This window comes from Pipistrellus hanaki (assembly GCF_964339955.1).
Source record: "Pipistrellus hanaki genome assembly, chromosome: 15".
NCBI lineage: Eukaryota > Metazoa > Chordata > Mammalia > Chiroptera > Vespertilionidae > Pipistrellus > Pipistrellus hanaki.
The window spans coordinates 49,342,205-49,363,582 of record NC_140517.1 but is presented as its reverse complement, the minus strand read 5'-3'; the positions used below and the strand labels follow the sequence as shown (position 1 = coordinate 49,363,582).

The 21,378-nt window shown below is 54.0% G+C and overlaps 2 protein-coding genes and 1 long non-coding RNA gene across 3 annotated transcripts in view; all 3 read left to right on the top strand.

Moving 5' to 3' along the window:
- LOC311633912 (leukocyte immunoglobulin-like receptor subfamily A member 6) overlaps positions 1-21,378 on the top strand; it is a 54,214-nt gene that overhangs the window by 9,570 nt on the left and 23,266 nt on the right. The window lies entirely within an intron of this gene.
- Positions 1,754-4,055, top strand: LOC311633622 (leukocyte immunoglobulin-like receptor subfamily A member 5). Its single transcript, XM_084906565.1, has 5 exons — positions 1,754-1,881; positions 2,000-2,035; positions 2,220-2,510; positions 2,657-2,959; positions 3,577-4,055. Exons 1-5 carry the CDS (start codon positions 1,848-1,850, stop codon positions 3,891-3,893), a joined length of 981 nt encoding a protein of 326 aa, XP_084762691.1. The 5' UTR covers positions 1,754-1,847; the 3' UTR covers positions 3,894-4,055.
- Positions 12,270-12,754, top strand: LOC311633679. Its single transcript, XR_014796996.1, has 3 exons — positions 12,270-12,344; positions 12,463-12,498; positions 12,683-12,754. It is a non-coding gene; the product is annotated as an uncharacterized lncRNA (long non-coding RNA).

Genomic DNA, 21,378 nt, shown 5'->3' with positions numbered 1-21,378 from the left:
GTACAGTGTGTATGCATTTTGTGGAGACACCCTACATTTCAGAAATATTATCAGTGGCCAGCCAGCGTAGCTGAGTGGTTGAGCATTGACCTATCAGCCAGGAGGTCGTGGTTTAATTCCTGGTCAGACACATGCCTGGGTTTTGGGCTGTTCCCTGGTGTGGGGCCTGCAGGAGGCAGCCAATCCATGATTCTCTCTCATCATGAATGTTTTTCTCTCCCCCTCTCCCTTCCTCTTTAAAATGAATAAAAACATATTTAAAAAAAACAACTTTATCAGTAGCATTTATTGGTCTGCTAAGCAGACAAGGGCACTGTCATGGCTGCAATGAGCATTTGTCTTTACCACAGGGCCTGACAGGGCGGCCCTCTCACATCGTCACCTGGCTGAAGGTGAACAGCAACTAGTTTTCTCCCACAAACCAGGAACAGGAACCAGGCCACCTGTAACCCCTCTGACCCCAGCAAGAACACAAACAAGGTCTCCCTTAAATGCATTCACACTGTTACAGCGGATGGCTCAATGGTGAAAACGAAAGCAGGAATTTTAATAAACGTGGCCTTTATAATTATCCTAAGTGTATGTATACATTTAGGGGGAGGGGCACCTATAGATAAGATGCTATTGTCCAGGACAAGGGATCAGAGGCGACTCTACACTAATAAAAGGGTAACATGCTAATTGGCTGTACCTTTGCCATGCCCACCAGCCAAGAAAGATGGCACTGAGTGGAGAGGCGGGATGCTTGTGTCCTCGCCAAGGTGATGGTTAGTCATTCCCAACCACCCCAGCCACTCTGGGCCTCTGGGCAGCGTGGGAAGGTGGAAAGGCAGCTCTGGCCAGAGCAAAGGGGGCCCATTCTTGCACAAATCTTCGTGCATCAGACATAAAGGCCATCTATTTCTTTAAAAAATACACCTCAAGCCGAAACCAGTTTGGCTCAGTGGTAGAGCGTTGGTCTGCAGTCTAAAAGATCCTGGGTTCGATTCCTGTCAAGGGCATGTACATTGGTTGTGGGCACATCCCTTGTAGGGGATGTACAGGAGGCAGCTGGTCGATGTTTCTCTCTCATCGATGTTTCTAGCTCTCTATCTCTCTCCCTTCCTCTCTGTAAGAAAATCAATAAAATATATTTAAAAAAATACAAATCTAACCTATCAAAAAAAAAAAAATACCCTAAAAGTTACATGCAGGACCCCAGAATGAGGAAGAGAATGCTGTCCGAGGCATGAAGAGCAGCACTGAGTGGGGCTTGTTCCCCAGGAAGGCGGGTAGATGCTGTTGCAAAAACAAACAAAAACAAACCAGGCTATTCCAATGCTCACCCACAAAATTGATAAGTGGACTCAGGAGAAGAATCAGATTTCCTTTCTTATTCCCCTCTGTGCTCACTGTCATAGGGACAATGCCCTGAGCTGCACAGGGAGAGGGTGAGCGTGTCCCTGCTGATCTGAGTTCTGCAGGCCACAGGGACCCAGGTCTTCCTGAAGCGTCTCCAGGGCCCGGGTGGCACTGTCCATGGTGAGGACCCCAGGGCGGTGCTGATGGACGGGCTGAGGAGAAAGGAGACTCCGTCGGGGAGGCTCTGACAGGGAAGGATGTGCCCTGGACCACCTCGCCTACAAGGGGCGGCTCACCAGGTTGTGAGTCTGCTTTTTGATTGGTCACGGAAACCACAGCCTAACCATTAGGAAAACCTTGTTCCCCTTTCTTGGGGCTGCTGACATGGCCAGGGTGACAAACACGAGACCAGTAGGGCCAGCCTCCCAGTGGCCACATCCTGTGCGTTTGTACTGATAGCGCCATGGGCTCCATCTGCACACTCAGGACCAGATGGAGAAGACACCATGACCCGCACCCTCAGGGCCCTGCTCTGCCTCGGTGAGATGGGAGGGGGAGGGGAGCCCTGGTCTGTCAGGACCCCAGGACTCAGGAGGCTCATGGGGAGGAGGGTGTTGCTTGGGTTCAGGGCAAATCTCTCACAGGGACTCTCTTCCAGGGCTGAGTGTGGGCCTCTGGACCCCAGTGCAGGCAGGTGAGTCTCCCCAGGTGTTCCGGGTATCACTCCTCCCTGGGGACAAGGGCCACCCCCTGGGAAGTTGGGGTGGTGAACAGCAGTTCTGGGCTGATGAATTAAGGACATCTGAAATGCTCGTGGCTGAGAGCTGGAAGCGGGGTGATAGGAATGTCTTGTGACCCAGCCTCTGATTTCCTTCCAGCGACCCTCCCCAAACCCACACTCTGGGCTGACCCAGGCCCTGTGGTCCCCTGGGGGAGCCCCGTGACCTTCTGGTGCCAGGGGACTCCAGGGGCTGAGGAGTACCGTCTGGATAAAGAGGGAAGTCCAGTGCCTTGGGCCAGACAGATTCCACTGGAGCCCGGGAACGAGGCCAATTTCTCCATCAAACACATACAACTGGATCATGCAGGGATATATCGCTGTTACCATACTGTTACTCCTGATGGCTGGTCAGTGCGCAGTGGACATCTGAAGCTGGTGGTGACGAAAGGTGAGAGGAAACTCAGGGGTCCTAGCCTCAGGCTCTGCCCTCAGGAATGGGGTCTGCTCTCAGGGAGTCTCCCTCACACAGTCCAGCCCTGGGGGCCATGAGGGTGTTGTGAGCCCCATTTTACACACTGCCTCCTCCTCTCCTAGGATCCTACAGGAAACCCAGCCTCTCAGCCCTGCCCGGCCCTGTCGTGACCTCAGGAGGGAGTGTGATATTTCAGTGTGATTCAGTGGAGGGGTTTGACAGGTTCATTCTGACTAAGGAAGAAGATCACAGGATCTCCTGGACCATGGAATCACAGGGACAGCCCAATGGGAAGTTCCTGGCCCTGTTTGATGTAGGCCCCGTGACTGCCAGCCACAAGGGGAAATTCAGATGCTATGGCTATTACAAGGACAGCCCATTGGTGTGGTCACACCCCAGTAATGCCCTGGAGCTCCAGATCTCAGGTGAGGAGCCCAGTCCTGTCCCCTCCTTGTCCCTGTGTTTAGTTAAGGATCCTTCCCATGATGACCCCAATGCAGGACCACAATCAGGGATTCAGGGAGGGTCATCACCCTCAAAGGGATGGATGGAGCACAGCGGGCCTTCTGCCCTGCCCCTTCCTCATGCCCATCACCAGATTCTCCAGGGGACCCCAGGGGCTGGCAGGGAGCACCTTGCCAGGGACACAGGGAAGATCAGGAGACAAGTGTTAACAAATACAACATCTCTGGCTGCAGGATGGGGGCACTCTGCGCTTCCCCCTTCTCTTGCCTTTTCCCCAGTCCCCTCTATGCACCCCAGCACCCTCCCCCTGGAGCTCACCTCCAGGACAGGTGAGTCACTGGGGCCTCTCTGCTTTGGGGGAGAGCAGACCAACCCAGTGCTCAGGGCTTGCTCCGCCCCCTTCACAGAGCCCCCTGGAGACCTCTGCTCCCCCCCTTGGAGGCTGGGCTGGGGATGGGGGACCTCAGCCTGGGGCGTCCCCTCCTCAGGGCTCTGCTGGGCATGGGCTCCTGCCTCCTAGGGTCTGGCCTGGCCTGAGGGAATCCACCTGTCAGTGACCCCTGCCCTCTGCTTCCAGGCCCCGCTTCCCAGGACTACAGTGTGGAGAACAGCATCTGCCTGGGCCTGGCGTGCGTCGTCCTGCTGATCCTGGTGGTGATTCTGGTTGAAGCCTGGGTCAGCCAGCAGGGCTTCACGGGGACCACAGGAATAGACACAAGTGATCCCCCTGGAGAGAGGGCACCCCAGGGAGCAAGCAGGGAGCTCCCTGAGTACCTGGAGGCTCAAGCTGGAGCCCAGGACACCAGTTCCCCCCCCTGCACCAGCCCTGTCCCCCTTCTCCCTCCCCGCCCCCCTGAGATTGTCCTTCAGGGCTGTTCTCCCTCTTCTCCCTGAAATCTCTCGATTCTCAGTGGTGATGGGTCTGTCAGTGGTGAGGGGCCTCTCCTCTTATCTCTGTCTCAGGTCACAGGGGTTGGCTCCAGGTCTGACCCTCCCCTGGCTCCAGGCCCCGCCCCACTCCTTCCCTGCTCTCCCTTCTCTGCAGGTTCTCCACAGCCCTCCTCCCACACCCCTTCACAGAGGCTGCAGGTGCTCAGCTCAGGCCATTTTCCCAGAGTTCACGCCCCTCCCTCTGGTGTTCTCTGCATCCAGGTTTATTCTCAGGTCTGATGCCGCCTCCCACCCCCACGCACACATACTGGGGTCCCCTACCCCCTCCCCATTTTGCCCCCTGGACCCCACCTTCCCAGCTGCTTTCTGGGATCCCGAGGGAAGGATCTCAGACGCCCCTGTCACCTGCTCTGGGCCTGGCCCACCCCACTGCCCTGCCTCCCGGGTCTGCCTCCTGGGGCCCAGCTGACTGCACCCCAAGTCCAGGGAAGCTCATGCAACCCCATACCTCGGGGGATGCCACCACACACCCATCAGGGCAGTTAAAAGAGTTTTGTTGTTGTTGTTGTTGTTGTTGTTTGTTTGTTTGCTTTTTTCGTAGAGCTGGTCTAAAGCAGTCGGGGAATCACTTCTTAATGCACAGCCATGTCTAATCCCTATGCCACCCACTTGACTCAATATATTGTGCGGCAGTGGTCATGGAAAAGAAATAAATTTTAAATAAACCTTAAAAAAAAAAGGATGATTCTCTCTCATCAATGTTTATAACTCTATCCCTGTGTCTTCCTCTCTGTAAAAACTAAAAAACATATATTTTAAAACAATAAAAAAGGGAAATCTGCCAAAACCGTTTAGGCTCAGCGGATAGAGCGTCGGCCAGCGGACTGAAGGGTCCCAGGTTCAATTCCGGTCAAGGGCATGCACCTACCTTGGTTGCGGGCCCATCCCCAGTGGGAGATGTGCAGGAGGCAGCTGATTGATGTCTTTCTCTCATCGATATTTCAAACTCTCTATCCCTCTCTTTTTATCTCTGTAAAAACGCAATAAAATATATATATATTTTTAAAGGAAGTCTAGCCGGTGTGGTTCAGTAGTTGCGTGTTGGCCTATGGGAACCAGGAGGAGGTCAGGGTTTGATTCCTGATCAGGGCACAGGCCAGTCAATGTTTACCTGTCATCATTGACATTTCTTCTTCTCTTTCTCTCTCTCCTCTCCCTTCTTCTTTCTGAAATCAATTAACAATTTTTTTTTTTTTTAATCAGAAGGATGTGGAGGGTTGGGGAGTCCTTAAGCCCCTGGGTAGGGATGCCAAACCTAGCACCGGCTGTGGGGATGTGCAAGGCTGGTCTTCAAAGTTAAGGGAGGACCCATTGGTCCTGACATACTACTAGGGTGCGCATGCGTGGGGGCGGGGAGGGGAGCGTGGGAGGGGCTTCCTCCCTGGACCCTTCATCCACCTGCAGGGCTCCCAGTGCCCAGGTCAGCGCGAGCCCTTCCTGCGTGGAGGAGGGAGGCAGCGCCCCAGGGTCCCACGGAGCTGGCAGAAGAGCTCACCTGGATGCTGGCTTCGCAGATGGAGGAAGAGGCTCAGGCACAGAGCGCGGGATCTCCAGGGGCCGGACAGACACGGATTGGGGTCTGTCTTGGATCTTCCGTAGGCATGCAGCCTGCTCTCAGCGCAGGGAGGCCTGGCTCCGACTTCTCCTCCGCCTCCTTCTCCTCCTCCCCCTCCTACTCCTCCTCCTTCTCCTCCTCCTCCTCCTCCTTCTCCTCCTTCTCCTCCTCCTCCTCCTCCTCCTCCTCCTCCTCCTCCTCCTCCTCCTCTTCCTCCTCCTCCTCCTCCTCCTCCTCCTCCTTCTTCTTCTTCTTCTTCTTCTTCTTCTTCTTCTTCTTCTTCTTCTTCTTCTTCTTCATATGTATATTTATTTCAGAGAGGAATGGAGAGGGGGAGAGAAATAGAAACATCAATGAGAGAGAATCATTGATCAGCTGCCTCCTACATTTCCCCCACTGAGGATCCAGCTTGCAACTGGGGCATGTGCCCTTGCCCAGAATCCAACCCGGGACCCTTCACTCCGCAGGAGGATGCTAGGAACTGACCCACACCAGCCTGGGCAGGTGGGAACTTGGGGCCCCAGAACCTTGTTGCTGTGAGCCACAGGCTGGTGCCAGGCTGGCCCCGGACACACGGAGGTCTCAGGACGCTCCCAAGCTTCTGCAAACCAGGGCTGCCTGCGTGTTCCTTATGGCCTCTGACCTCCTTCCCTCCCCCCCTGACATTTCCTCCAAACCCCAACCCACCTCCAGAGCCAGAGGCCAGCGGTGGCCTGGGTCCCAGGATCTGCAGGACGCAGGACACAGCCACGTGGATGGGCGGTACCTACGCTGGGACCAAGCTGGGCTGGGATGCAGACAGAGGACTGACCAGTAGTCCTCTCTCACCTCATCCCTAGATGGACAGGGGTGGGCAGGGTGACTCTCTGTCCCCACACCATGGCCCCTCCCCTATGTCTTCCCCTTCGTCCCTCCCCTTTCCCCTCCCCTTTCCACACCCCATGGCCCCTCCCCTATGCCCTCCCCTATGTCCCTCCTCTTTCCCCTCCCCTGTCCACACCCCATGGCCCCTTCCCTATGTCCTCCCCCCTGTCCCTCCCTTTTCCCCTCCCCTGTCCACACCCCATGGCCCCTCCCCTATTTCCTCTCCTGTCCCTCCTCTGTCCCATTCCCAGTGCCCTCCCTTGTCCCTCCCCTTGCCCCTCCTCTGACAACCCACTATCTTCTGGCCCCTCCCCTATCCCAGGCTCCTCCCCTGTCCATTCCTCTGGCCCCTCCCCTGGCCCTGCACTGTCACCAGCACAGAAGGGAGACAGAGGGGAAGCTCTTTTGCTCCATCTCAGGAGCTGCCCCCTCCCTGCTGCAGACTCCAAGTCAGTCCTGGGAGGAGGGCGCTTCCAGCACCCGGCTGCCTGAGCGGTGCCCACATCCTGCCCAGAGCTCAGGGGGGGCGGGCTCCCCCCCACCCCACACACACACCCTGTGAGTTCTGGTGCACAGCTCCCCAAGCTTGGCCACAGGAGGTCCTTTCAGCTTCCCGCTGCGCCCGCTGAGATGTCCCCACTGACTGGCAGTGCCTCATGGAGCTTCTAGAGGAGAAGGGAGACCAGGCGGCCCTGGCCCCTGTGGCTCTGTGGTCAGAGCGCAGGCCTGTGCACTGAAGGGCTGTTACCTGTTACCAGGAAACCCCGGGTTTGGCTCGGGCCGCCTGCAGCTGTGTCCAATCCCGAAGGCAGGGTTGACTGATACAGATGTTTACTGAGGAGGCCAGCCAGCCAAGAAGACTGGGCGCTTACAGCTTCAAGTCCTGCCTTCCAGCCAGGCACAGGGGGAGGGTTCTAGAGGGGACAGGGCTGTGGTGGGGCTGGGAACCTAATCTAGCTACATGCAGGCTGGGGGTCCGCAGACCTCAGCTACTGTCCTTGGTCCCCAGGCGAGGAGATGATGCTGATGAGAGGATGCTGATGAGATAATGAGGATGAGATAACAAGGATGAGATGATGTTTGGACTCCTGGTGGGGTGGGCTGGCGGAACCCTGCTTATCAGGTCTGCTGGCTGGATTCACCGCTGAGTCACCTCCCGCATCACTTAGCACAGGCCTTGGGAAGGAAACTCAAGAGAAACGGAACCTCCTGTCCACATGAGTATATGTGTTCTAAGATTTTAAACACCGGGATTACTTTACAGATGAACCCAGGCTCTCTGTCTATTAGGTTATAAGTCCCCAATCAAGGTCCCTCTGCACATACCCTCACACCCTCAGTCCATACAGGGCACGTTCCTGAGTTGCAGGCTCCATCTCCAATTTGGGGTGAATGTGGGAGGCAACCAATCTCTCTGTTTCTCTCTCTCTCTCTCTCTCTCTCTCTCTCTCTCTCTCTCTCTCTCTCTCTCTCTCTCTCTCTCTCCTCTTGCCCTGGACCAGGGGCCATCTTGTCCCCTACATTTTGGGTTCCTTTTAGTGGGAATCATACTTAGGAAGCAAGGCCAGGGCTACAGGGCTTTCCTTCCATGGGGACCACTTGGTATCAGGGAGTTCCCACCAGTTGTGACATCACAGGGTCATTTATGTTATACCTGCACTTCTCCTGTGAAAAGCTAACTCCTAACTAATTCCTATAGGTCCCTCTTCTTTACTTCTCTTTTATTTTCTCTCTCTTCCCCCCCCCCCACCCCGCTCCATGTCTTGTTCATAGTCATGTCAGTGTGTGATTTTCCCAGGATGTCGCTGGGTCTATGATGTGGCTGGGTCTTGGGCTATGTAAACTATTTTTAGGTTTCAGAAGTGACAGCAGCATGGGATGGCACGTTGAGATTGGATGATCCCTTCTGTCCTCTTCACCCTGTCCCCCCACACATCGGAGGTGACTGTTTCTGTGGGTTTCTGGTTTTCACCGTGAAAGAGGAACAGGTGGAAATAAGTGAACACACACATAATGTTATTTTATCTTTCCTCTTTAAAAAAAAATTTTATATGTTTATATTGGCTTCAGAAAGAGAAAGGGAGGCGGAGAGAAATAGACACGTCAATAATGCCCTAGCTCGGCGGTCTGCAAACTGAGGCTCACAAGACACATGCGGCTCTTTTACCCCTTGAGGGCGGCTCTTCCACAAAATACCACGGCCTGGGCAAGTCTATGTTGTAGAAGTGGTGTTAGAAGATGTTCAAGTTTAAAGAATTTGGCTCTCCAAAGAAATTTCAATCGTTGTCCTGTGGATATTTGGCTCTGTTGACTAATGAGTTTGCCGACCACAGCCCTAGCTGATGTTGTTCAGTAGGTAGAGCATCAGCCTGTGGACTAAAGGCCTTCGGTTTTGATTCCTGATCAAGGGCATGAATCTGGGTTGTTAGTTTGATCCCCAGCCCGGGTCGGTCAGGGCTCAGTCAGGAGACAACCAAGTGCGGGAGGCAACTGATCAATGTGTCTTTCCCACTTCGACTTTTCTCTCTTACTCATGCTCCCCGCCACCCACACACTCCCTCTCAGATCTCTCTACCGACCCTCCCTCCCTTCCACTCTAGAGATCAATGGAAAAAATATCCTCAGGTGAGAATTAATTTTTTTTAAATTTTGCTTTACTGTTGAAAGTATTATAGATGTGTTTCTTTCCTCCCCATTGACCCTCTCCACCCAACACATGTCTCCACCACCAACCCCCAGCCTAGGCCTTCACTGCAGTTGTCTGTGTTCATGGGTTATGCATATGTGCATGTAAGCTCCTGGGTTAATCTCTTCCCCCCTAGATCTGTGACCCTGTCCCGTGCTTCCATGTCTCTGGACCTAGTTTGTCTGTCTGTTTATTTTGCTCAAGAGATCCCTGGAGATCACGTGACACTTGTCTTCCTATGACTGGCTTACTTCATGTGGCATCCATTCTTTTGAAAAAAATTTTAATATATTTTATTGATTTTTTTACAGAGAGGAAGGGAGAGGGAGAGGGACTTAGAAACATCAATGAGAGAGAAACATTGATCAGTTGCCTCCTGCACACTCCTTACTGGAGATGTGCCTGCAACCAAGGTACATGCCCTTGATTGGAGGGGAACCTGGGATCCTTCAGTCCAGAGGCTGACGCTCTATTCACTCAGCCAAACCTGTTAGGGCAGGGCATCCATTCTTGTTGGAAGACTCTTCCTTCGCAGACCTTCTGGGACTCACTTGGGAGTCAGGCTGACAGTGTGTGGTTGGGGATACTTGTGGCCTCCCTGGCTTCTTGGTACCCAACCTTTCAGACCTAGCATCTGCTCGGGGCAGGGCAAGGCGAGGATGGGGCGCTTTGGCCTCCTGCTCCCCTGTAGGACACACACTCCTGTCACACGAAAATGGCAATCAGTCTGTTTCTCTCTTACACACACACACACACACACACACACACACAGAGACACACACACACACACACACACACACGTGACTCAGGGCTGACCGTGGAGGGGGTGTCAGTGAGCAGAGCTAGCCCAAAGACTTTTCACAAACACAAGGTGGGGGACCCCATAGCTGCCAATCTGCACCAAAGCCCCAACCCTCCCTCCCTGTGAGAACCGGGGGCCCCTCACCATGGCTATGTGAGTGGGAACCTCCAGCAACACCCCTGCTGACCCCGGGCACCAGTGCTGCTTGGCGTTGCTGTCCTGTCTGTTCTTTCTTGTGGTTTCCAGTCTGCTTGGGGAACTTTCATTTGTGTTTTCCTGCAAAGGACTATGTCTACGTGGAGGATGACCCCAGCCATGTATCCACACACTGTGAGTCATATCAAGGCAGAGTTCATTAAAATACATTTTTAAAAAATATTTCTTTTTACTGATTTCAGAGAGGAAGGGGAGGGACAGCGAGAGAGAAACATCCATGATGATAGAGAATCATTGATCAGCTGCCTTCTTGATGCCCGCAACACGGGCATGTGCCCTTGACCAAAATGGAACACGGGGCCCTTCCATCTGCAGGCCAATGCTCACGCTCTATCCACAGAGCCAAACTGGCTAGGGCTAAAACACAACTCATTTTCAAAAGGGAGCTCTCAGCTGGTACAGTGTGTATGCATTTTGTGGAGACACCCTGCATTTCAGAAATATTATCAGTGGCCAGCCAGCATAGCTGAGTGGTTGAGCATTGACCTATCAGCCAGGAGGTCGTGGTTTAATTCCTGGTCAGACACATGCCTGGGTTTTGGGCTGTTCCCCAGTGTGGGGCCTGCAGGAGGCAGCCAATCCATGATTCTCTCTCATTGATGTTTCTCTCTCACTTGCTCTCTCCCTCTCTGAAATCAATAAAAACATATTTAAAAACATCAACATTGTCAGTGGTATTGATTGGTCTGCAAAGCAGACAAGGGTGCTGGCATGGCTGGGATGAGCATTTGTCTTTACCACAGGGCCTGACAGGGCGGCCCTCTCACATCGTCACCTGGCTGAAGGTGAACAGCAACTAGTTTTCTCCCACAAACCAGGAACAGGAACCAGGCCACCTGTAACCCCTCTGACCCCAGCAAGGACACAAACAAGGTCTCCCTTAAATGCATTCACACTGTTACAGCGGATGGCTCAATGGTGAAAACGAAAGCAGGAATTTTAATAAACGTGGCCTTTATAATTATCCTAAGTGTATGTATACATTTAGGGGGAGGGGCACCTATAGATAAGATGCTATTGTCCAGGACAAGGGATCAGAGGCGACTCTACACTAATAAAAGGGTAACATGCTAATTGGCTGTACCTTTGCCATGCCCACCAGCCAAGAAAGATGGCACTGAGTGGAGAGGCGGGATGCTTGTGTCCTTGCCAAGGTGATGGTTAGTCATTCTCAACCACCCCAGCCACTCTGGGCCTCTGGGCAGCCTGGGAAGGTGGAAAGGCAGCTCTGGCCAGAGCAAAGGGGGCCCATTCTTGCACAAATCTTCGTGCATCAGACATAAAGGCCATCTATTTCTTTAAAAAATACACCTCAAGCCGAAACCAGTTTGGCTCAGTGGTAGAGCGTTGGTCTGCAGTCTAAAAGATCCCGGGTTCGATTCCTGTCAAGGGCATGTACATTGGTTGTGGGCACATCCCTTGTAGGGGATGTACAGGAGGCGGCTGGTCGATGTTTCTCTCTCATCGATGTTTCTAGCTCTCTATCTCTCTCCCTTCCTCTCTGTAAGAAAATCAATAAAATATATTTAAAAAAATACAAATCTAACCTATAAAAAAAAAAATACCCTAAAAGTTACATGCAGGACCCCAGAATGAGGAAGAGAATGCTGTCCGAGGCATGAGGAGCAGCACTGAGTGGGGCTTGTTCCCCAGGAAGGCGGGTAGATGCTGTTGCAAAAACAAACAAAAACAAACCAGGCTATTCCAATGCCCACCCACAAAATAGATAAGTGGACTCAGGAGAAGAATCAGATTTCCTTTCTTATTCCCCTCTGTGCTCACTGTCACAGGGACATCGCCCTGAGCTGCACAGGGAGAGGGTGAGTGTGTCCCTGCTGATCTGAGCTCTGCAGGCCACAGGGGCCCAGGTCTTCCTGAAGCGTCTCCAGGGCCCAGGTGGCACTGTCCATGGTGAGGACCCCAGGGCGGTGCTGATGGACGGGCTGAGGAGAAAGGAGACTCCGTCGGGGAGGCTCTGACAGGGAAGGATGTGCCCTGGACCACCTTGCCTACAAGGGGCGGCTTACCAGGTTGTGAGTCTGCTTTTTGATTGGTCACGCAAACCACAGCCTCACCATTAGGGAAACCTTGTTCCCCTTTCTTGGGGCTGCTGACATGGCCAGGGTGACAAACACGAGACCAGTAGGGCCAGCCTCCCAGTGGCCACATCCTGTGCGTTTGTACTGATAGCGCCATGGGCTCCATCTGCACACTCAGGACCAGATGGAGAAGACACCATGACCCGCACCCTCAGGGCCCTGCTCTGCCTCGGTGAGATGGGGGTGGGAGGGGAGCCCTGCTCTGTCAGGACCCCAGGACTCAGGAGGCTCATGGGGAGGAGGGCGCTGCTTGGGTTCAGGGCAAATCTCTCACAGGGACTCTCTTCCAGGGCTGAGTGTGGGAATCTGGACCCCAGTGCAGGCAGGTGAGTCTCCCCAGGTGTTCCGGGTATCACTCCTCCCTGGGGACAAGGGCCACCCCCTGGGAAGTTGGGGTGGTGAACAGCAGTTCTGGGCTGATGAATTAAGGACATCTGAAATGCTCGTGGCTGAGAGCTGGAAGCGGGGCGATAGGAATGTCTTGTGACCCAGCCTCTGATTTCCTTCCAGCGACCCTCCCCAAACCCACACTCTGGGCTGACCCAGGCCCTGTGGTCCCCTGGGGGAGCCCCGTGACCTTCTGGTGCCAGGGGACTCCAGGGGCTGAGGAGTACCGTCTGGATAAAGAGGGAAGTCCAGTGCCTTGGGACAGACAGATTCCACTGAAGCCCGGGAACGAGGCCAATTTCTCCATCGAACACATACAACCGGACCATGCAGGGATATATCGCTGTTACTATACTGTTACTCCTGTTGGCTGGTCAGTGCGCAGTGGAGCCCTGAAGCTGGTGGTGACGAAAGGTGAGGGGGCACTCAGGGGTCCTAGCCTCAGGCTCTGCCCTCAGGAATGGGGTCTGCTCTCAGGGAGTCTCCCTCACACAGTCCAGCCCTGGGGGCCATGAGGGTGTTGTGAGCCCCATTTTACACACTGCCTCCTCCTCTCCTAGGATCCTACAGGAAACCCAGCCTCTCAGCCCTGCCCGGCCCTGTCGTGACCTCAGGAGGGAGTGTGAGATTTCAGTGTGATTCAGTGGAGGGGTTTGACAAGTTCATTCTGACTAAGGAAGAAGATCACAGGATCTCCTGGACCGTGGAATCACAGGGACAGCCCAATGGGAAGTTCCTGGCCCTGTTTGATGTAGGCCCCGTGACTGCCAGCCACAAGGGGAAATTCAGATGCTATGGCTATTACAGGGACAGACCCCAGGTGTGGTCATACCCCAGTAACGCCCTGGATCTCCAGATCTCAGGTGAGGAGCCCAGTCCTGTCCCCTCCTTGTCCCTGTGTTTAGTTAAGGATCCTTCCCATGATGACCCCAATGCAGGACCACAATCAAGGATTCAGGGAGAGTCATCACCCTCAAAGGGATGGATGGAGCACAGCGGGCCTTCTGCCCCTGCCCCTTCCTCATGCCCATCACCAGATTCTCCAGGGGACCCCAGGGGCTGGCAGGGAGCACCTTGCCAGGGACACAGGGAAGATCAGGAGACAAGTGTTAACAAATACAACATCTCTGGCTGCAGAATGGGGGCACTCTGCGCTTCCCCCTTCTCTTGCCTTTTTCCCAGTCCCCTCTCTGCACCCCAGCACATCCCCCTGGAGCTCACCTCCAGGGCGGGTGAGTCACTGGGGCCTCTTTGTTTGGGGGAGAGCAGACCAACCCAGTGCTCAGTGCTTGCTCCGCCCCCTTCACAGAGCCCCTTGGAACCTCTGCTCCCCCACTTGGAGGCTGGGCTGGGGATGGGGGACCTCAGCCTGGGGCGTCCCCTCTTCAGGGCTCTGCTGGGCATGGGCTCCTGCCTCCTAGGGCCTGGCCTGGCCTGAGGGAGTCCACCTGTCAGTGACCCCTGCCCTCTGCTTCCAGGCCCCGCCTCCCAGGACTACAGTGTGGAGAACAGCATCTGCCTGGGCCTGGCGTGCGTGGTCCTGCTGATCCTGGTGGTGATTCTGGTTGAAGCCTGGGTCAGCCAGCAGGGCTTCACGGGGACCACAGGAATAGACACAAGTGATCCCCCTGGAGAGAGGGCACCCCAGGGAGCAAGCAGGGAGCTCCCTGAGTACCTGGAGGCTCAAGCTGGAGCCCAGGACACCAGTTCCCCCCCCTGCACCAGCCCTGTCCCCCTTCTCCCTCCCCGCCCCCCTGAGATAGTCCTTCAGGGCTGTTCTCCCTCTTCCCCCTGAAATCGCAGGATTCTCAGTGGTGATGGGTCTCTCAGTGGTGAGGGGCCTCTCCTCTTATCTCTGTCTCAGGTCACAGGGGTTGGCTCCAGGTCTGACCCTCCCCTGGCTCCGGGCCCCGCCCCACTCCTTCCCTGCTCTCCCTTCTCTGCAGGTTCTCCACAGCCCTCCTCCCACACCCCTTCACAGAGGCTGCAGGTGCTCAGCTCAGGCCATTTTCCCAGAGTTCACGCCCCTCCCTCTGGTGTTCTCTGCATCCAGGTTTATTCTCAGGTCTGATGCCGCCTCCCACCCCCACGCACACATACTGGGGTCCCCTACCCCCTCCCCATTTTGCCCCCTGGACCCCACCTTCCCAGCTGCTTTCTGGGATCCCGAGGGAAGGATCTCAGACGCCCCTGTCACCTGCTCTGGGCCTGGCCCACCCCACTGCCCTGCCTCCCGGGTCTGCCTCCTGGGGCCCAGCTGACTGCACCCCAAGTCCAGGGAAGCTCATGCAACCCCATACCTCGGGGGATGCCACCACACACCCATCAGGGCAGTTAAAAGAGTTTTGTTGTTGTTGTTGTTGTTGTTGTTTTTTTACATAGAGCTGGTCTAAAGGAGTCGGGGAATCACTCCTTAACGCATAGCCATGTCTAATCCCTATGCCACCCACTTGACTCAATATATTGTGCGGCAGTGGTCATGGAAAAGAAATAAATTTTAAATAAACCTTAAAAAAAAAAAAAGGATGATTCTCTCTCATTGATGTTTTTAACTCTATCCCTGTGTCTTCCTCTCTGTAAAAACTAAAAAACATATATTTTAAAACAATAAAAAATAGGGAAATCTGCCAAAACCGGTTAGACTCAGCGGATAGAGTGTCGGCCTGCGGACTGAAGGGTCCCAGGTTTGATTCCGGTCAAGGGCATGCACCTTGGTTGTGGGCACATCCCCAGTAGGAGATGTGCAGGAGTCAGCTAATTGATGTTTTTCTCTCATTGATATTTCTAACTCCCCTTGGAACCTCTGCTCCCCCACTTGGTTTTTATCTCTGTAAAAACTCAATACTATATATATATATATATATATATATATATATATATATATATATATATATATATATATATATTTTTTTTTTTATGGATGTTCAGCCGGTGTGGTTCATTAGTTGAGTGTTGGCCTATGGGAACCAGGAGGAGGTCAGGGTTTGATTCCTGGTCAGGGCACAGGCCAGTCAATGTTTACCTGTCATCGTTGATATTTCTTCCTCTCTTTCTCTCCTCTCCCTTTTTCTCCCTGAAATCAATTAACAAAAAAAAAAAAAAAAAAAAAAAAAAAATTTTTTTTTTTTAATCAGAAGGATGTGGAGGGTTTGGGAGTCCTTGGGCCCCTGGGTAGGGATGCCAAACGGAGCAGCCGCTGTGGGGATGTGCAAGGCTGGTCTTCAATTTAAGGGAGGACCCTTTGGACCTGACATACTACTAGGGTGCGCATGCGTGGGGGCGGGGAGGGGAGCGTGGGCGGGGTTTCCTCCCTGGACCCTTCATCCACCTGCAGGGATCCCAGTGCCCAGGTCAGTGCAAGCCCCTGCAGTGTGGAGGAGGGAGGCCGCCCCCACAGAGTCCCGTGGAGTCCCGTGGAGCTGGCAGAAGCGCTCACCTGGAGTCTGGCTTCGCAGATGGAGGAAGAGGCTCAGGCACAGAGCGCGGTGTCTCCAGGGGCCGGACAGACACGGATTGGGTTCTGTCCTGCAGCCTTAGGAAGGCATGCAGCCTGCTGTCAGCGCAGGGAGGCCTGGCTCCTACTTCTCCTCCGCCTCCTTCTCCTCCTCCTTCTCCTCTTCCTCCTCCTCCTCCTCCTTCTCCTCCTCCTCCTCCTCTTCTTCCTCCTTCCTCCTCCTCTTCCTCCTCCTCCTCCTCCTCCTTCTCCTCTTCCTCCTCCTCCTCCTCCTCCTCCTCCTCCTCCTCCTCCTCCTCCTCCTCCTCTTCCCCCTCCTCCTTCTTCTTCTTCTTCTTCTTCTTCTTCTTCTCCTTCTTTATATGTATATTTATTTCAGAGAGGAATGGAGAGGGGGAGAGAAATAGAAACATCAATGATGAGAGAGAATCACTGATCAGCTGCCTCCTACATTTCCCCTATTGAGGATCCAGCTTGCAACTGGGGCATGTGCCCTTGACCAGAATCGAACCCAGGACCCTTCAGTCTGCAGGAGGATGCTAGGAACTGACCCACACCAGCCTGGGCAGGTGGGAACTTGGGGCCCCAGAACCTTGTTGCTGTGAGCCACAGGCTGGTGCCAGGCTGGCCCCGGACACACGGAGGTCTCAGGACGCTCCCAAGCTTCTGCAAACCAGGGCTGCCTGCGTGTTCCTTATGGCCTCTGACCTCCTTCCCTCCCCCCCTGACATTTCCTCCAAACCCCAACCCACCTCCAGAGCCAGAGGCCAGCGGTGGCCTGGGTCCCAGGATCTGCAGGACGCAGGACACAGCCACGTGGATGGGCGGTACCTATGCTGGGACCAAGCTGGGCTGGGATGCAGACAGAGGACTGACCAGTAGTCCTCTCTCACCTCATCCCTAGATGGACAGGGGTGGGCAGGGTGACTCTCTGTCCCCACACCATGGCCCCTCCCCTATGTCTTCCCCTTCGTCCCTCCCCTTTCCCCTCCCCTTTCCACACCCCATGGCCCCTCCCCTATGCCCTCCCCTATGTCCCTCCTCTTTCCCCTCCCCTGTCCACACCCCATGGCCCCTTCCCTATGTCCTCCCCCCTGTCCCTCCCTTTTCCCCTCCCCTGTCCACACCCCATGGCCCCTCCCCTATTTCCTCTCCTGTCCCTCCTCTGTCCCATTCCCAGTGCCCTCCCTTGTCCCTCCCCTTGCCCCTTCTCTGACAACCCACTATCATCTGGCCCCTCCCCTATCCCAGGCTCCTCCCCTGTCCATTCCTCTGGCCCCTCCCCTGGCCCTGCACTGTCACCAGCACAGAAGGGAGACAGAGGGGAAGCTCTTTTGCTCCATCTCAGGAGCTGCCCCCTCCCTGCTGCAGACTCCAAGTCAGTCCTGGGAGGAGGGCGCTTCCAGCACCCGGCTGCCTGAGCGGTGCCCACATCCTGCCCAGAGCTCAGGGGGGGCGGGGCGCCCCCCACACACACACCCTGTGAGTTCTGGTGCACAGCTCCCCAAGCTTGGCCACAGGAGGTCCTTTCAGCTTCCCGCTGCGCCCGCTGAGATGTCCCCACTGACTGGCAGTGCCTCATGGAGCTTCTAGAGGAAAAGGGAGACCAGGCGGCCCTGGCCCCTGTGGCTCTGTGGTCAGAGCGCTGGCCTGTGCACTGAAGGGCTGTTACCAGTTACCAGGAAACCCCCGGTTTGGCTCGGGACGCCTGCAGCTGTGTCCAATCCCGAAGGCAGGGTTGACTGATACAGATGTTTACTGAGGAGGCCAGCCAGCCAAGAAGACTGGGCGCTTAGAGCTTCAAGTCCTGCCTTCCAGCCAGGCACAGGGGGAGGGTTCTAGAGGGGAAAGGGCTGTGGTGGGGTTGGGAACCTAATCTAGCTACATGCAGCCCTGGGGGTACACAGACCTCAGCTACTGTCCTTGGTCCCCAGGCGAGGAGATGATGCTGATGAGAGGATGCTGATGAGATAACGCAGATGAGATGATGTTTGGACTCCTGGTAGGGTGGGCAGGCGGAACCCTGCTTATCAGGTCTGCTGGCTGGATTCACCGCTGAGTCACCTCCCGCATCACTTAGCACAGGCCTTGGGAAGGAAACTCAAGAGAAACGGAACCCCCTGTCCACATGAGTATATGGGCTCTAAGATAGAAAACAATGTATTGTTTTTTCAGATGAATCCAGGCGCTCTGTCTATCAGGTTATAAGTCCCTCAATCAGGGTCCCTCCCTCTGCACCTACCCTCACACCCTCAGTCCATCCAGGGCACGTTCCTGAGTTGCAGGCTCCATCTCCAATTTGGGGTGCATGTGGGAGGCAACCAATCTCTCTCTCTCTCTCTCTCTCTCTCTCTCTCTCTCTCTCTCTCTCTCTTTCTCTCTCTCTCTCTCTCCCTCCTGCCCTGGACCAGGAGGCCACCTTGTCACCTACATTTTGGGTTCCTTTTAGTGGGAATCATACTTAGGAAGCAAGGCCAGGGCTACCAGACTTTCCTTCCATGGGGACCACTTATTGTCGGGGAGTTCCCACCCGGTGTGACATCACAGGGTCATTTATGTTATACCTGCACTTCTCCTGTGAAAAGCCAACTCCTATCTAATTCCTATAGGTGCCTCTTCTTTTCTTTTCTTTTATCAATATTTTATCTTTCTTTTTTTCCCCCCATGTCTTGTTCATAGTCATATCAGTGTGTGTTTTTCGCATGATGTCGCTGGGTCTATGATGTGGCTGGGTCTTGGGCTATGTAAACTATTTTTAGGTTTCAGAAGTGACAGCAGCATAGGATGGCACGTTGAGATTGGATGATCCCTTCTAGCCTCTTCACCCTGTCCCCCCACACATCGGAGGTGACTGTTTCTGTGGGTTTCTGGTTTTCACCTTGAAAGAGGAACAGGTGGAAATAAGTGAACACACACATAATGTTATTTTATCTTTCCTCTTTTAAAAAAATATTTTTATATGTTTATATTGACTTCAGAAAGAGAAAGGGAGGTGGAGGGAGTCAGACACGTCAATGATGCCCTAGCTCGGAGGTCTGCAAACTGTGGCTCACAAGCCACATGTGGCTCTCTGGACCCGTGAGGGCGGCTCTTCCACAAAATACCACGGCCTGGGCAAGTCTATGTTGTAGAAGTGGTGTTAGAAGATGTTCAAGTTTAAAGAATTTGGCTCTCCAAAGAAATTTCAATCCTTGTCCTGTGGATATTTGGCTCTGTTGACTAATGAGTTTACCGACCACGGCCCTAGCTGATTTTGCTCAGTGGGTAGAGCATCGGCCTGTGGATTGAAGGCCCTCGGTTTTGATTCCTGAAAGGTCATGAACCTGGATTTTTAGTTTGATCCCCATTCCCGGTCAGTCAGGGCTCGGTCAGGAGACAACCAAGTGCAGGAGGCAACTGATCAATGAGTCTTTCCCACATGGATGTGTCTCTCTTACTCATGCTCCCCGCCACACACACACTCCCTCCCAGATCTCTCTCCCCCTACCCATCCATTCTTGTTGGAAGGCTCTTTCTTCGCAGACCTTCTGGGACTCACTTGGGAGTCAGGCTGACAGAGTGTGGTTGGGGATCATTGTGGCCTCCCTGGCTCCTTGGTACCCACCCTTTCAGACTTAGCATCTGCTCGGGGCAGGCAAGGCGAGGATGGGGCGCTCTGGCCTCCTGCTCCCCTGTGGGACACACACTCCTGTCACACGAAAATGGCAATCAGTCTGTTTCTCTCTTACACACACACACAGACACACACACACACACACGTGACTCAGGGCTGACCGTGGAGGGGGTGTCAGTGAGCAGAGCTAGCCCGAAGCCTTTTCACAAACACAAGGTGGGGGGCCCCATAGCTGCCAACCTGTCCCAAAGCCCCAACCCTCCCTCCCTGTGAGAACAGGGCCTTCTCTCCATGGCTATGTGAGTGGGAACCTCTGGCAAAACCCCCTGCTGATCCCGGGCACCAGTGCTGCTTGGCGTTGCTGTCCTGTCTGTTCTTTCTTGTGGTTTCCATGCTGCTTGGGGAACGTTCATTTCTCTTTTCCTGCCAAGGACTATGTCTACATGTAGGGTGGCCCCAGTCATGTATCCACACACTGTGAGTCATATCAAGGCAGAGTTTCATTAAAATACATTTTTAAGAAATACTTTTCATTGATTTCAGAGAGGATGGGAGAGGGACAGCGAGAGAGAGACATCCATGATGACAGAGAATCATTGACCAGCTGCCTTCTGCATGCCCCCAACCTGAGCATGTAACCTTGACCAAAATCAAACCCGGGAACCTTCTATCTGCAGGCCAATGCTCAGGCTCTATCCACTGAGCCAAACTGGCTAGGGCTAAAACACATCTCATTTTCAAAAGGGAGCTTTCAGCTGGTACAGTGTGTATGCATTTTGGAGAGACACCCTGCATTTCAGAAATTTTATCAGAGGCCAGTCAGCATGGCTCAGTGGTTGAGTGTCCACCTATGAACCAGTAGGCTAAGGTTCAATTCCTGGTCAGGGCACATGCCTGGGTTGCAGGCTCTGCTCCAGTGGGGGGCCAACAGGAGGCAGCCAATCCATGATTCTCTCTCATCAGGGATGTTTTTCTCTCTCCCTCTCCCTTCCTCTTTAAAATCAATAAAAACATATTTTTAAAAAAACAACTTTATCAGTAACATTTATTGGTCTGTGAAAGCTGACAATGGCACTGGCAGGGCTGCAATGAGCATTTGTCTTTACCACAGGGCTTGACACCTCGGCCCTCTCACATCGTCACCTGGCCTGAACGTGAACAGGGACTGGTTTCCTCCCATAAAACAGCAACCAGGCCACCTGCCACCCCTCTGACCCCAACTAGGACATAAACACAGGTTTCCCTTAAAAGCACTCACACTGTAACAGCAGATGGCTCAATCCTGAAAACAAAAGCAGGAGTTTTAATAAATGTGGTCTTTATAATTATCATAAGGGTGTGTATACATTTGAGGGGGCACCTAAAGATAAGATGCTATTGTCCAGGACAAGGGATCGGAGGTGAATCTACACTAATAAAAGGTATCATGCTAATTGGCCGCACCTTCGCCATGCCCACCAGCCAAGAAAGATGGCACTGAGTGGCGGGGCGGGATGCTTGTGTCCTCGCCAAGGTGATGGTTAGGCATTCCCAACCACCGCAGCCACTCTGGGCCTCTGGGCAGCGTGGGAAGGTGGAAAGGCAGCTCTGGCCCCAGCAAAGGGGGCCCATTCTTGCACAAATCTTCGTGCATCAGACATAAAGGCCATCTATTTCTTTAAAAAAATACACCTCTAACCTATCAAAAAAGCCCCTAAAAGTTACATGCAGGACCCCAGAACGAGGAAGAGAATGCTGTCCGAGGCATGAGGA